At 37.7% G+C, this 15,580-nt stretch overlaps 2 protein-coding genes across 6 annotated transcripts in view; one reads left to right on the top strand and one right to left on the bottom strand.

Moving 5' to 3' along the window:
• Positions 1–6,707, bottom strand: part of dst (dystonin) — a 159,104-nt gene extending 152,397 nt beyond the window's left edge. The window contains exons 1-2 of the mRNA XM_016566904.1: positions 6,484–6,707; positions 6,027–6,240 (exon numbers count right to left, since the gene is read on the bottom strand). Coding sequence (XP_016422390.1) covers positions 6,027–6,240; positions 6,484–6,495 — 226 coding nt within the window. The 5' untranslated portion in view covers positions 6,496–6,707. The remainder of the gene's footprint in view (positions 1–6,026; positions 6,241–6,483) is intronic.
• Positions 6,708–14,955: 8,248 nt separating this feature from the next.
• znf451 (zinc finger protein 451) overlaps positions 14,956–15,580 on the top strand; it is a 12,110-nt gene continuing 11,485 nt past the window's right edge. For 3 of the 5 annotated variants that reach the window (XM_016566894.1, XM_016566890.1, XM_016566871.1), the window contains exons 1-2: positions 14,966–15,024; positions 15,366–15,453. In XM_016566894.1, the coding sequence (XP_016422380.1) occupies positions 15,400–15,453 (54 nt within the window). In that variant the 5' untranslated portion in view covers positions 14,966–15,024; positions 15,366–15,399. Of the gene's footprint in view, positions 15,025–15,365; positions 15,454–15,580 lie in introns of all 5 variants that reach the window. The other 2 variants (XM_016566876.1, XM_016566884.1) reach the window with 2 other exon arrangements.

The following is a 15,580-nucleotide window of genomic DNA, read 5'->3' as shown; positions in this document are numbered from 1 at the left end:
TAATTAGATTTTTATTAAATATTTATTTATTTGTGAAAAATGCTTTGTCTTCTAAAGTATAAGTATGTTTATTTTACACAATTATTTTTTTATCCATTTTCAAATTATTTAAAATTTCTTAACTATAAATGAAAATAAATAAAATTATATCGGCTTTATATCGGCCATCGGCCACCGGCCACCCTGCTTTCCAAGATATCGGCATCGTCTGTCAAAAAACCAATATCGGTCGACTACTACACAATAGGTTCTATTGTATTTTCGCGGCGCGGCTTCCGGTGTAGACACGGTGTTGAGAGAAGAATATGTTCAGCCCCCTCCCTCCGAAGCTCAAAAAATGGTATTCGGACCAGCCCTACTACTATATGACCTAGTAGCAATTTATTTGATGTGTATTGGCACAAGAATTAAATCCATCTGACCTGGTTAAATGCCATTTGTCCTGGTACTGAGCGTATGAACTAAATACACCACAGCTCTGTGTTTTACCAAGGCGTGACGGGATACTACAGATCTTTGGAGCAAAGCATTTCTCTGAAATTCTACAATACTCAAATCATCACAATAATATGGTTTACCCAGACAAAACAGCATGTAATCACCAGAAAGGGCTAATATTTCACATCCTCTGGTTACTTTTCTTCTCTGGTGTTCATCCACATAAGAACTCAATCAAGTAATAACAAAAGCCTTATAAAAACAGTCCACAGTGACAAGCGGATGTAAAGCGTGTCGGTTTCTTTGTACACTACAGTACCTTTAGAATTTCATGAAAGAGCTTCTTACCTTAATAGAAAGGACACTGGAGCTCTAAAGAAAAATGAGAGACACACCCACTCTTGAGTAAATCTTGAGCTTTCTTAGCCACACAATGTTAAAATAACACAAGGGCTTATGTCATTTCTGGTCTTCACCTGTTAGTACACTGCGGTCCTGTACGCGATGGTAACTGAGCACGACCCCGAAGCAGCTTGCATGTTCCAGTCTCACATTCACAGGCCTATTGAAATGTGCGCATTTGGGTCCCGTTCAAAAGTACAAGATTAAGACATTTTGAAAGGAAGCGATTGAATCTGACCTAAGATGAAACGCTCTGGTTTACAAGAACACCACTACAAAAAAAACCCTCTGCTTGTGTGTTATTACCTTTAATACCCAATTAGCCGGGTATTGTACCACACGTCCTCAGTGCTTCTTACCTCGAAACCCAAAACAAACTAAATTCCACAAAGTAACTGGACACTAACCTAGACGTCAACCATTACCTGTATGTTTAAGCACCTGCCAAGTCATTTCTATATTTTTGATGACAAATGTTTACAGTAAATTAATCATTACTGCAACAATGAAAACATAACATGCTTTATGGAATTTTTTTTTACAAATAATTCATTATTATTATTATTTTGTATTATTATTATCCAATATTTTTTTTAATTGCCCCATATTAATAAAAAAATTTGTCTGATACCTAACACATTAAGTGATTTTTAATGATTGTTTTATTCCTGCTACAGATTTACATTTTTAAAAATCATTTTGATATATTTAAAATGTATTGTTCCCCTCCCCCTCTTACATAAAGGTACATTGAGTGCTTTAAATGATGAGTAACTCAACAGTTTCAATGTATCTTCCCCAGCACTGAGCCCTTCCTACCCACTCAGTCCTGCATAACATACATTGAGCATGAGCGTTCACTATAGGGCTAAAGAGAGACATTTAGCATAAGAGAAAAAAGAGGCAGACCGTCTATGTGAAGAGCTTTTGTTCTGAGAACAGCTCCAGCAGTGTTACTGTATAACTCTACAGAGCTGGACGTCGCTTCCAGGAATGTTTCCACCAAACATCAATTTTATCATTGTCCATAGTTCCCACTCTCTGGAGAACTCCAGACAAGCGGAGTAAAGAGCACAATAGACATGGTGGCTTTTAATATCGTTTTGAATTTTATGGATCTGTACTTTATAAAAAAGTGCAGCTGGCATCATATGTTTAAGCATGGAATATTCTGGTGATGATTCTAGAGGAAGGACATTCAGAGCATCACAGTTTCCAGTGTCTTTGAAGGCATTGTCACACGGTTAAAAGTCATTCTTACAGGAAGAACTAAAACCGGACTCAATATGAGGCCGTATGCATCATGAACTTATTCAACAGAGAATATCATGTTTAATTCAAAGGAAATGCTTATCTTTAATATATATCTGAAGTTTATCATTTTCTTGACTAAACTGTTCTCTAAACTCAAGACATCATGTAGATGCCTTGCTAATCTCCCTTAAAGCAAAAAGACTGCTTATGAAAGATTCCTTTCAGACAGTGTTGAAAATGCATACTTCAATGACAACCTCATTGTAGATGTAACATAAATTAAAGCACATGACACACAGGTGCAATGCTATATATTGATTATATACACAATACATTGAGAATATCACACTGGTTTTGATGTGATGACTTGTGCTGTGACTCACAATGAGAGAAATATAAGGTTTCAGCAGAAAATGATTCATTTCTGTGTATCAGTTCGATCAGTTAGAATTCAAAAAGCGATTTATTCCCATCATAACTCAAAAAACATTCCCACGGAGCATTTTTCATGCATTACAATGTCTTATTAAAACTATATGTCAATATTGTTCATAACTTAGCATTGTTAAAATGCTGCATATAAATGAAACGATTAAATGTCATTCTTGGGTTTTTGTTTTGTGCAACTGACTGTGGAATCATTAATAAAATCATTCTTTTAAAGTAATTTGTAATTACATACTCAATTAGTGCCAAAAGAGTGAAAAACACTGAGGTATATTCTTTACACCTTGATTATTTTCTAACTGTGCTTGTTGGCACCCAGACATGTTTATAGTGACCAATAAACTAGCTCTGATAACCTCTGGCCTCAAGTCAAACACTCCTGACAGCCAGAACAAAAGCGGTTTTTAACGAGACGTGGCCTACACCTAGACTGATTCCAGAAAATCAGGAATGTTTGGGTGTTTTCAACTGTGTGCATCAACCCACTAATGCAATTTAAACTTCATTTTTCAAAACAATCATGCATTCTGATTAATAACAACTGTTTTGCCACCATGGTTTTATGCACTTAAATGTTAACAAAACTGTAGTACGCTCTGTAGAAAATAAACAAATCTATGATAATAAGAACTTATTTATCAAGCATATTGCCTTGAGAAAGCAAAAATCACAGAATCAGAGTGACCCTTCATCATGACTGCAGCAGCTTCACACACACACACACACACACACACTCACACGCACACACACACACTGTTGAGCTTTTCCACAGCTGACTGTTAGCTTATGATACCCAACAGCTGATAGACGATCTGCTGCTCTGCTTGAGCTACAAATCACCAAAAACAACACATCAGCTTCACCTGAATACTCAACACTCATTCAATGGGGAAAATGTATTTCCGTGCATTTATATATTTCCCTAGACATGCATGTTGCAGAAACAGAGGCTGACTGGCAGGATGATGCTGAGAAGAAAATAACATCCCTAAGCCAGGACTAGTGATCCAAATGGCTGGAAGCCACTGTAAGTGCATGAGGGGAGATGCATTTAGAGCAGACACGATGGATGGGACAACACCACAGACAGATGTAGACGACCAATCAAATCAGAATTTCACAATGGGCTTATATAACAAACATCTAATGCAATCATCTGAACACACAAACAGAACAATATTTCTACACGATCTGTCAGATAGACGAAAATAAAGGGGTTTTGTCTTACTGTGACAAGCTTATTAAATGTGTCACATCAGGTCAGCAAATCTGCCACCAAGTAAACGGTTTCCGTTCAGTAAACAATGAAACAATGTATGTATTAATGTAAGCATGAATCACGCTGATGCTCTGATACCGTTAACCGTCTCGCTGCCGAAGCAAAAATGTAATTCAACAAGCGGTCAAACCGGATTCATTCTTTACCTTTATATTTCTCAAGCACGTCCTCGTACGCCTGGAGATACTCCAATTCGTCGGCGAGCATATACGGAGCCGGTCCGTAGCGGGCCATTGGCGGAGCGGTCGAGGCTGGTCATTTACCGGCCGCACTGGCGAAGTGAAGCCTGACCGATCAGCGCCTCTGCTCCGTTACCGGCGACGCCCTGCGTCCCCTCCCAGATCCGCCAACCGGCCAATGAGCGCGACTTCCTCTGCCGCTTCAGCCGTGCGCCGGTGAGAGGGGATCCGCGACTGTCCTTCACTGCATCCCAGCAAACGCCAATAGGTTCTTTAAAATAATACCAGTTTTCACGATATGCCGTTTTGCGTGCTTTATTTAACGCTGCTACTCTTCCTGACACTGTTCATGTGTGGTCAGCATTCATCTGGAATGCTATATATAGGCTATATATATATATCACATGTCAGACTACATGAAGGGGATAATGTGTCATGCACAGTCATCCTCTATTTTAGAGGCACACGCTGGTGGTCACCGCTGCCATGTGTCTGCAAGCGTGCTCTCCAAGGTCCTAAAACCGGAGCATTCCCGTCCTCGCGTTTGCAACGGGAACATGATTGCGCTGCTAACTCTCTGTTACAGGACAAACAACATCTTCCCAAGCAGATGCCGACCAATCTCAACTTTTATAATACTAAACACCATGCAGCTCTGCCTTATATTGATGTTTCTTTTTTTTTTTTACAATGCTTTACAAGTTAGCTTATTTGTAGGGTAAAGCCTAATGTGTTATTATTGTTCTATAAAACCATTAAAAGAAAAATTATTTATAATAGAAATAAATATCATGCAACTGCCAAATGATGAACTGCAGGCTGTTTGTGCACTCTCTAGGGGAAAAAAAGGTACAAAATCTGTCACTAACATACAATTTAGGTACTAATTTGTATGCTACACTGTAAAAAATGACCGTGAATTTAACGGTAAATGACTGTAAAAATGCTAATCTAATGTTGTTAAATGAATGTTTATTGCATTATTTCAGTTTCATGTGTGTTACCATGATGGTGTTTAGTGTTTGTGTGAATGACACCGTGCACCTTCTACACATGTTATTATTCAAAAGCTGCTTGTGATGGGCTTTGGTTCATCATGTGACTTTCTCATCACCGCCTGCATTTGGTGGTTATCAGTGTATTACAAAGCTACAAAACAGATTTCACTACTTCAATAGGTTGGTATATTAACATTATATCAGTTAATAAAATTACGGTATTTAACTGTAAATTTAAGTTAAAACCTAAAATGTTGCTACCGTATTTTTTACAGTAAAATTCTGGCAACCGCAGCTGCCGGTTTTTTACCGTAAATTTTTACCTATAAGATACTAGTATGCATTTTTAGAGGTGAATATGGTACAAAAGTGTACCTTTTGAAATGATACCACCCCAGTCACAGCGTTTGTACCTTTTTCTTCTGAGTCTGTGTATATAGGCTATTAGGAGATAGATAGATAGATAGATAGATAGATAGAATAAAAACAAATAAATTGTCATATTATTATGGCATGTGATACTGCCATCTGGTTCTCATGTTGAATAGGTCATAATGCTACAGAAGCCTCTCATTCCAGAGCAGGAAAACATGCACATTACAGACTGCTGATTCATCTTTCAGCCTTGAGCTTTTAAAAACAACTCTGACTTCCAGCTACCATTTCACAGCAGTTTCACAGTGCATCAGAGGCAACTTAACGCTCATTATTCTTCTTATGATGATGACCTGCAGATTTTAGGCAGATGTAAGGAGCAGGTGTTTCCGGTGCAAGACATTTAAAGCACATGATCAGGACCACCCATTAGACAACTCAAGTTCCAATGCCTTTTTAAAATACTTTCTTAAAACCCAAACAACGTGAATTCTTCATCGCTTATTATTTATCCAACTCTGTATTTGTACGTGCAGTTCACTGACTGCTGCTTGATCAAATAGCAAACGACAGGCCTCATCATTTTCTCTGCAAGAGCCTAATGAATGGACGTGTATGGCTGCAGTGAGACTGGGATATATTTTGGATTCTTACCTGCGATTCTGAGCACCGCTCTCTCGGCAGGATCCAGCACGGATCCTCCCTGAATCTTCCGCTTCGAGCGCTCGTGTCTGGGTAAATTCCACGGTAACGTGTCCCCCGGTGCCGGCGACACCGACCCAGATTTCACACTGTACTCTTCATCATCGGAGAAATCTGCCGATGAAGACATAGAACAGCGCAGGGACGCGTTCCCAGACCCGGAGCTCTGTGTGAAGAGACAATAGAAAGGCAATAAATCGCGTATTCAGCACAGGAGCGCAAATAAAAACAGCGCTGCGAGCGAAAGCGACACCGTTATCGCACCATCACTGCGTTCACAACAGACCGAGATTAAAGACACATCTGCTCATTGCAAATAAGACTCAAATGATCAAAGATCGACAATAAAACAAAACCCCATCAGGATGAATCTCATGTGGCTCCCCCGCGAGGACAAGGCAACACTCACCGCGGTGTACATCTCTAAAGGATGGGCAGAGATCCTACTTCCACTTGTTATTTACATCCGGCGATGTCATTTTGGATAGAACCACACCCTTGTGGCGGTAATTCCGTCGCGTGTCGCCCGGTTTGATCCAAAGCTTGAAATGGTGCGAAATCCTCCAGAGACAGACAGAGAGAGAGCAGAGAGAGCATACAAACCCACGGCGTCACCATGCACTGGCACGCGCAGACTAGAACCACGGACAGAAGCCAGAGCTTCGCTGAGCTGCTGCGGTGTTACAGCGCCACCACCCTCGCCGCGTCCTCACCAGCTACATGACTTAGGCTACTGCTCTTTCACTTTCTCAACTGCTGAATACCTTATATGTGACCCTGGACCACAAAACCAGTCATAAAGGTCAATTTGATCATCTGAAAGCTGAATAAATAATCTTTCCATTGATGTATGGTTTGTTAGGATTGGACAATATTTGGCTGAGATACAACTATTTGAAAATCTGGAATCTGAGGGTGCAAAAAAATCTAAATACTGAGAAAAAGGCCTTTTCAGTTGTCCAAATGAAGTCCTTAGAAATGCATATTACTAATCAAAAATTAAGTTCTGATATGTTTACGGTAGGAAATTTACAAAGAAAAAATCTTCACGGAACATGATCTTTACTTAATATCCTAATGATTTTTGACATAAAAGAAAAACTGATCATTTTGACCCATACAATGTATTGTTGGCTATTGCTACAAATATACCCGTGCTACTGATGACTGCTTTTGTGCTCCAGGATCACATATACCGAAAATTTAATTTTGTCACCTCTATTTCATTAGAAATATGAAGACAGTTTTCCCATGAAACACAAAAGGAGAAATTCTGAAGCAATTTAAAATTCTCTGTTGCCTGCAAAATCTATGTATAGCCCTTTAATGAAAAAAAAAAGAAAAAAAAAATTATTTCTGCAGCAAAACTTCAATATATTGGTGTCCTGAAACAATACATTCTAAACAGGGCAAGTTGTTTTATATACTCTTAAACAGTGTTGGGAAGGTTACTTTAGAAATGTAACAGGTTACAGATTATAAATTACCCTATCTAAAATGTAATAAGTAGTGTAACTTTTTCAAGTACTTTATTAAAGTAATGTAACTGTTTACATTTGATTACTTTTTGATTACTTTTCTAAATTTCTAATGTTTTCAACAAAAATCAGACTTACTTTGAGGTTTAATACAGATTTAAAACCATAACAAGAAATAGTTTAGTAGCTATGATACTGTTTTGAAATCATATATTTGCATAGGAAACACTGGCATCTAACAATGCCTTGAAAAACAAACAGTGGTTACAATTTATTTTTAGGTGTCCTTGTTACAGTGTAATTATGCATTTAAGTACTGAGTAAGATTAATTAACTACATGTACTTACTATAGGTTTAGGGTTTGTCTTAGGGTTACTTGCATGTAATTCTGCATAATTTATTGTTATTATAATAGTAAGTACAAGCAACATGTGTAAGGACACCTTAAAATAAAGTGTTACCAAAACAGTTAATATTAAATAATACATGTACATAAACCCAAATAGGAAATAAACAGTTATCGAAGAAGCATGTGTCCTAAACTCCTGAAACACTGGTGTCTCATATTTTAGAGCAGTCACTGCAATTTATGAAAAAAATCAATTAAATCTGTATGTGGGTGGTGTGAAAAAAACTCTGATGTGTTCCCCTTAACACTGCCATCTAACAATGCTTTGGAAACAATGGTAATCTTAAAAAAATAAAGCATTCACACAAACCCAAATAGGAAATAAAACAGTTATCAAATAAGCATGTGTCATATTCTGTGTCCTAAACTCCTGAAACATCGATCTGATGATCCGCATATTTTTAAACGGTCAATGCAATTTGGGAATGAAATCAGTCATATCTGTAGATGTAAACCCCTTTGTAATCATTAACATTTTCCTAAGTAACTGTAATTTAATTACACAGTTTTTCTCAGTAACTCTATGTGATTACAATAACATTTATTTTGTAATTAAATGACGTAATTTAGTTACATGTAATTAGTCAGGCTACTTCCCAACACTGCTCTTAAACTAAAGTTTTCAAAAGGGAGTTTTCAATGCAGTGGCATAGAAGAACAATTTTTGGTTCCCCACAGAAGTTTTCTGTGAACAGTTCTTAAAATAAGTGTGAAGAATATTTTAATAATCTGAAGAACATTTTTTCCACTTTTGTGGAAACTTTAGTGCATTTGGAAAGGTCTGTGGATGTTAAAGGTTCTTCATGGAACCATCAAAGCCAGTAAATAACTGTTATAATAACTCTTTTTAAGAGTGTAGGTCATCATTTTCTATGTTTATCCAGCTACAGCTATTTTATAGTTTTGTATGTTTCCCTTCTTCATTTTTGATCTTGGTGAATTGTTATGTTCTTCAGACACTTTTTTTATGGATGGGCGCTTTTTATTTAACTTCTTTTGGACTGATGCATTGCAACACCCGCTGAGTGCCATTAAATAGCTTGAAAGATCAAAGACAATTTTTAATATAACTCCGACTGGATTCGTCTGAAAGAAGAAAGTCATATACACCTAGGATGCCTCGGGGGTGAGTCAAACACAGCCTAATTTTCATTTTTGGGTGAACTAACCCTTTAAATAACCTATATAATACATTTTAAACATACATAGTGTCTTTTTATTATAGTTTTTTATTACTTAAAAAAAAGTATTTAAAAAGCATTTCACATTAATAAAGGAGTAATGATTTCATCTGAAGTCACTGTGAATAAAAAGGAGGTTCCAAATGTGAAAACGTACTATTCATATTGCAAAATATCGGGTATTTGTGCGTGGTAAATGTATCTTGTTAAATGTAATGTGTTGAGCTGTATCTCTTTGCTGTGTAGTCAAAACATTATGTTCTGTTTAAAAAAATAATGATAATAATTTAATTTAAAAAATAACACTACACTTCACTACATATCAGTGGAAGTCAGAAGTCTGCCGACTCTCCCTGGTCCCTTCAAACTTTAAGTATGACAACCATGTCAAAGCATGAATGTGAGTTAACAGCTGCGAGGCAAGCGGTCACTGTTAGCCAGACAGCATGTGCTCCAGCAGGGATTGGAAAAAGAAACACAGAATATGGTCAAATATTCAAAACAATACAACACTGATATGCTTGTTTACATGTTTCCAGATTTACAAAAATGTACTGCTTGGTTGAAGCATTGTAATACTTTAGTTAAATGCATGACAACTCATTTCTGTATAATCTGTTTCAGCAAAACGATGTGTCCACACATACCCATTATGTTCTGGATTCAATAAAAAACACAGCATATAATATTCATGTAAGGCTTGTGTCTATCATCTGGGTAAATGATTAGCAATATTAACAATGAAATATGTTATTGCAGAGAACTTTCACAGATAATCTGTCAGATACTATATGTGACATTCACATCAAAGTATAGCATAAAGTCTACTTTCACTACCAAAGAAAAATTTTATAATGTAGGCATAAAGACACATAAAGAGCAAGAATCTGATGTACAACCTACAAAATTCTTATGTACAGTATGCAATGCAAAACGTACAGCATTCTGATGTTATTGATTGTGCCTCCCACAACAAAGTTCAAGTTCTGTTGTAAGGTAATAATACATCAGAAGCAGCTTTACAGTATTATTTCTGGGATATTTTTAGAAAACGCTAGACACTCTCAGTGCCTCTCTCACCACTGCAGTGAGATGACATTATCGATCAAACAAAGAGTGCACAACAAAGTTGAGATGGGCACTGCACTTATACAGTATATAGCGGTGTGACGAGTGGGGCGGGGCCAAGAGCCGTGGGAACGGAGCGAGGCCGGAGGAGTAATTGATAATGAGCAACACCTGCACCACTCACCGGTCTCGAGTTTCACGGAGGAGCTCCGGAAGGATAAAAGGGAGGAGTGACGACAGTGTCGGGGGAGAGAGGACCAGGCCTGGAGTTTATTTTGTGTTTTGTGTGCGGCAGTCGTCCGCGAGGGGCTGCCGCTTTACTTTCGTTTTGTGTTTGTTTATTTGATTAAAATCTTTTAATGTTTGCCGGTTCCCGCCTCCTTCTTCCCGATCTACAAACTACGTTACAAGCGGTTTAAAAGGGAGGGCCTATTTCGAAGGAAGGAAGAAGAAATGAGCAGCATGCCGAATTCACATATGCAAAATCACTCTCATCCACATCCTGTTATTCGGAGTATAAATATCACTTACAAAGGGCCTTTGATCGATCACCTTCCTGTCTTTCATAAGAGTCTGGTCAGTCTAAAGTTAACAGCGCCCATGTTTCTACTGTTTGAATCAAATACGTTTTTTTTTTTGCCCTGCATTATGTTCCTATGATGTCCACATTACAAAGTGGTTTAAAATCTGGTATTATATCCTAAACATTATGTGTCAGCACTAAAAGATCATGCATTGCATTGACTTTTTTTTTTTTGGTTGAAAATGAGAATTCTAAAATAAACAAATGACAACACAAAAATGACCTTTTGGGTCTTTATAATTTACATATGTTCAGAGAAGAAAAAGAGGGGTTTTTTTTTCAAAGAAGAAATCTTGGATATCTTTAGGAATATCACCACACCATCAGTAAGACTGAATTTAGGATGCACTTTCACGTTCTCAGGTTTTAACCATTGCAACTCTTGCTCAATCATTGAGGTGTTTATCAATGACTGAGAAACACAAACTGACTTAGCAACTTAAAGTCAATATGAAACAGCATTACCAACCCACTTCTGGAATGCCATGTATTTGTGAGCAAAAGAAATGTAGTATGGCATTGGTTTTCTGTCATTTTTGGACGGCGAAAAGTGGTCTAGAAGAGATTGGAGCGAGGGATTGAAAAATAGTTGGGCTTTGTAATGGCAACCAAAAATTTAAGTTGATACAGATATGGTGCAGAGGCACAGCCAGGAATTTGGTGAAAGTTTTTATTTTTATTTGTTTATTTTTTTTATAATATTGACAGATAAATCACACAAGAATGGCTGTGCATTAAGAAAATAAAAAAAGTTGATTTTTATTTCATGTCGATTTTAGCTTAGCTCCTTTATTACATTTTACTATTTTGTATTCTTTTTATTAGACCTAAAATATGCTTTTTAATTTATTACAGCGCTATTGGTAAAGATATCTGAAGTTATTTTGGGCAACATCGCTCAACAGAGAGTGGTGTGGCTCAAGATAGCCTCAGATGTCTTTAGCATTAGCGCTGTAAGAAGTTAGTGGTCTATACTTACAGATCAAGGTACACATACACTCTTACAAATAAAGGTGGGATTTCAAAGACCCATTTTTGGTTCCCCAAAGAACCTTTCAGTAAGCAGTTATCAAAAGAACCATTGTTTTTCTTAGAGTGATGAACATTCTAAAAATGTAAAGAAACACGTTCCGCTATGAAGAACATGTTTGTGCAGTGAAGGTTCTTCATGGAACCATAGATGCCAATGTAGAAGCTTTATTTCTTCTAAGAGTGGACTGCGAGTGAATGCCTCATAGATGAGGATATACCTACTGCTTTGCGTGTTGGCGTGAGCTGCACGGAGTGATAGAAGTCTGGCTGGACTCTCTTCTTCACTCTGCGCTTCCTCAGGTTCGAGTCCGGCTCGCTCTCGATGAGCGGCTTCTCTTCAGAAACGCGCGCGCGTGCGCTTCTCCTCGCGTGACGTGGACTGTGACGACATACCTGTCAAACAATGACCATAATATCATCGCAGAACAAAAACTGCGAAACGCTACTTCTTCACTCTGCGCTTCCTCAGGTTCGAGTCCGGCTCGCTCTCGATGAGCGGCTTCTCTTCAGAAACGCGCGCGCGTGCGCTTCTCCTCGCGTGACGTGGACTGTGACGACATACCTGTCAAACAATGACCATAATATCATCGCAGAACAAAAACTGCGAAACGCTACAAATTATTGCAGTTTTCCCTATCCTAAAATAATAACACTTGCCAGCTCCGTCTATCTTTCGTTGTTTATTAGTTTTCCAAACTTCTTGGTAGCATACAATATTTACACAGAAGTAGTCTTTTCTGAATTTTCTTATTTATCAGCCACGCATGCGCAATGCGCATTTCACGCAGTTGCTTAGGATACTATTTCTTCATCAAGATGAAAGTAACTCAATAGCCGTCGAACAAAACAGAACATTACGCAAACATTTCTTGAGAAAGTCATTATTTTGGATGCTTTGCTCTACTTTTCTATGACCTTCACAGAGAGAGCAAGAGAAAGAGATTTACCTCAGAGCGAAAATGATGCGGCCGGAAACCAGCTTCTAGAACAAATGGGAATGATTGAAACAAAGCCCACACGCATTCAGTCATATTGTGTCTTAGAGATGCTCTTCAAATAACTCTGTCTGGTCTTGAAATAAAGAACACTTTATTAAACACACAACGAGAATAGACGATGAAAATGAAGCATATCGTTCTCGCGCTCGCATGCCGCGCTCAGGCGCTTTGATGACCGTGTCGTTTTTCGAGAAGAATGAATGAAAATGTCTAATAAATACTGTGCAGCATGCATGTTATCGCAATGACATCCTACAGAAACACATACATAGGGTGGTCTACTCACCACGACTCCTCGAACGCCTCGTAAACACGGATTTTATGGGAATTTTCTCAGTGCGGAGCTTCCGATGCCAGCAGCTGAGAAACAAGATCGTGGCGACAGTTCCTACCAAAAGCAATAATAGCAATAATACACACTGAATACTTAAGGGTCTCAATAAGACCAAAAAAGCCGCAGCAATCATTGCGATGTAGGACAGCCACTCCTACACGTCTGCTTCCTCTCCTTATGTAAATAGGCTACTATGAGCGGCTATTTCATGCTGTAATGCCTCACTTGTAGGTCCCCGGCATATAATCTATCTCATGGTGTCTGTACTTCAGTAATGGACCACAACAAGCCATGACTCAGCAGGAGCCCCTGTTTTTTAGAGCTCATCGGGGCAGCGCCAGCATCAGCAGCATCTCATCTGAGCTCAGCAAAGCTGCAACGCGCGAGCAGGAGCATCTATAGCGCCTCTGCGCTCGTCTGCGTGCGCTCTGAAGCGTCCACGTGATGCGCTTCCAAGCGTAAACAAACACTGACCGTATGTTTCTAGCGCGAGCTCTTTTATGAAGCACTCTACGTGGACTCAATTCCATTCATTTCTGGGACGCCTTAAATTAGTTTTATTTTAACGACGTACAATCCGAATCAGATTTAATGGCAGAGCCCCTATCAGGAATATGCACAGTTAACTTGCCATATCAGTGATGCCAGAACATTGCTGTAAGAAAGAGTACAGTGAGCATAGAATAGCATTTTGTAGTATAACCTATTTTACATTTAGGCCTACGGTGTAATAACAGTTAAGTTAAGCTTTGTGAGCCATTATAATCTGTTCAAATGTACACAGAAGCAATGGAAGGTAACATTACCCAAAACACAAATAAAACTGAAATAATGGCATAAATAAATAAATAAATAACGTGAACTAATTGACCCTGGAGCACAAAAGCAGTCTTAAGTCGCTGGGGTATATTTGTAGCAATAGCCAACAATACATTGTATGGGTCAAAATTATTGATTTTTCTTTTATGCCAAAAATCATTAGGATATTAAGTAAAGATCATGTTCCGTGAAGATATTTTGTAAATTTCCTACCGTAAATATATCAAAACTTCATTTTTGATTAGTAATATGCATTGCTAAGAACTTCATTTGGACAACTTTAAAGATGATTTTCTCAATATTTTGATTTTTTTGCACCCTCAGATTCCAGATTTTCAAATAGTTGTATCTCGGCCAAATATTGTCCTATCCTAACAAACCATACATCAATGGAAAGCTAATTATTCAGCTTTCAGATGGTGTATAAATCTCAATTTTAAAAAATGGACTCTTATGACTGGTTTTGTGCTCCAGGGTCACAATTGATAATATTAATAAGAAATAGGCCTAGGATAACTATAGAAATAAATAGCCTATAAACAAACATTTCTAGGAATGCCCTTTTCTACGAATTATAAAGCGATTTACTGGTTGATAATATGCTTGTATAAAGGATACCGTTGCCAATAATATTTTACTGTAAACGTATATGATTAAGTTATAAGGTAAATCATATTTTTTAGTTATGAAACAAGTAGACTATACAGTTTTTATGTGTAAGTTGTCTTGATAATCATAGATTATATTAACAATTAATAATAAATTTTTTTAAATTAAAATTGCTTGCATAGCCTGCAGTATGCAGTAGGCTATGAATGAGTCAAGCATAAGTTATGCAATCATTTGTTTTCCCCCTTTTAAAAAAATCTAGATAATTGTAGTATTTTGTAGAAAGAAAGAAAAAACACAGTCGTTTCATTATTTTTATTTAAATAACGGTAAAATAATAATAATAAAAAAATAACATGTGGTGAACGACTTTTATTTTGACGAGCTCACTTCCTGTGATGCTAGATTTGATGATCGCTTCCTACGTGCTCAGTTTTGGTAATGGTTTGCTAACTTTTACTCGAATTAGCATTAGATTTTGCGATTTTGTCTTGGCGGTGAATTGTTTGCAAGCGTTATCATTACAGAGCAGCTTTCGAGACAGTTTGTTTGGTGTGACTTTCTCTCATTGTCCTGTCGACGAGTAGTTGACATCCATGCAAGCTGTTTGCAGGATTGATCACCTCCTTTGATTTACTCTAACATGCGATCACTATCCACGTTTAATGACGTAAAATAACATTTAAATGCTATTTATAATGTTAAAGCGTGTGCAGTTAGTTTTAAAATCGTTTTTGCATGCAATACTTCATGTGATACTGCTGTCTTTTAATTGGCAGTGGTTAATGTGATGCTCCACAGAGGACAGATGTGATGTCTGCCTCTACAGTCACCGAGGATGTGGAGGATGAGGTGGAGTTTGTGTCTGTAAGTGTGCCTAAAATGTCACAGCCTTGATTTCTAGGGATGTAACGATTCACTCAACTCACGATTCGATTCACGATTTTTTTTTTTTTTTACAAAATGAGATTTAAAGGGGTCATATGATGCGATT

Source organism: Sinocyclocheilus rhinocerous, unplaced genomic scaffold (genome assembly GCF_001515625.1).
Source record: "Sinocyclocheilus rhinocerous isolate Xijiao unplaced genomic scaffold, SAMN03320098_v1.1 scaffold552, whole genome shotgun sequence".
Taxonomy (NCBI): domain Eukaryota; kingdom Metazoa; phylum Chordata; class Actinopteri; order Cypriniformes; family Cyprinidae; genus Sinocyclocheilus; species Sinocyclocheilus rhinocerous.
Note: the sequence above shows the minus strand (reverse complement) of the source record. Positions and strands in the feature narration are given on the sequence as shown.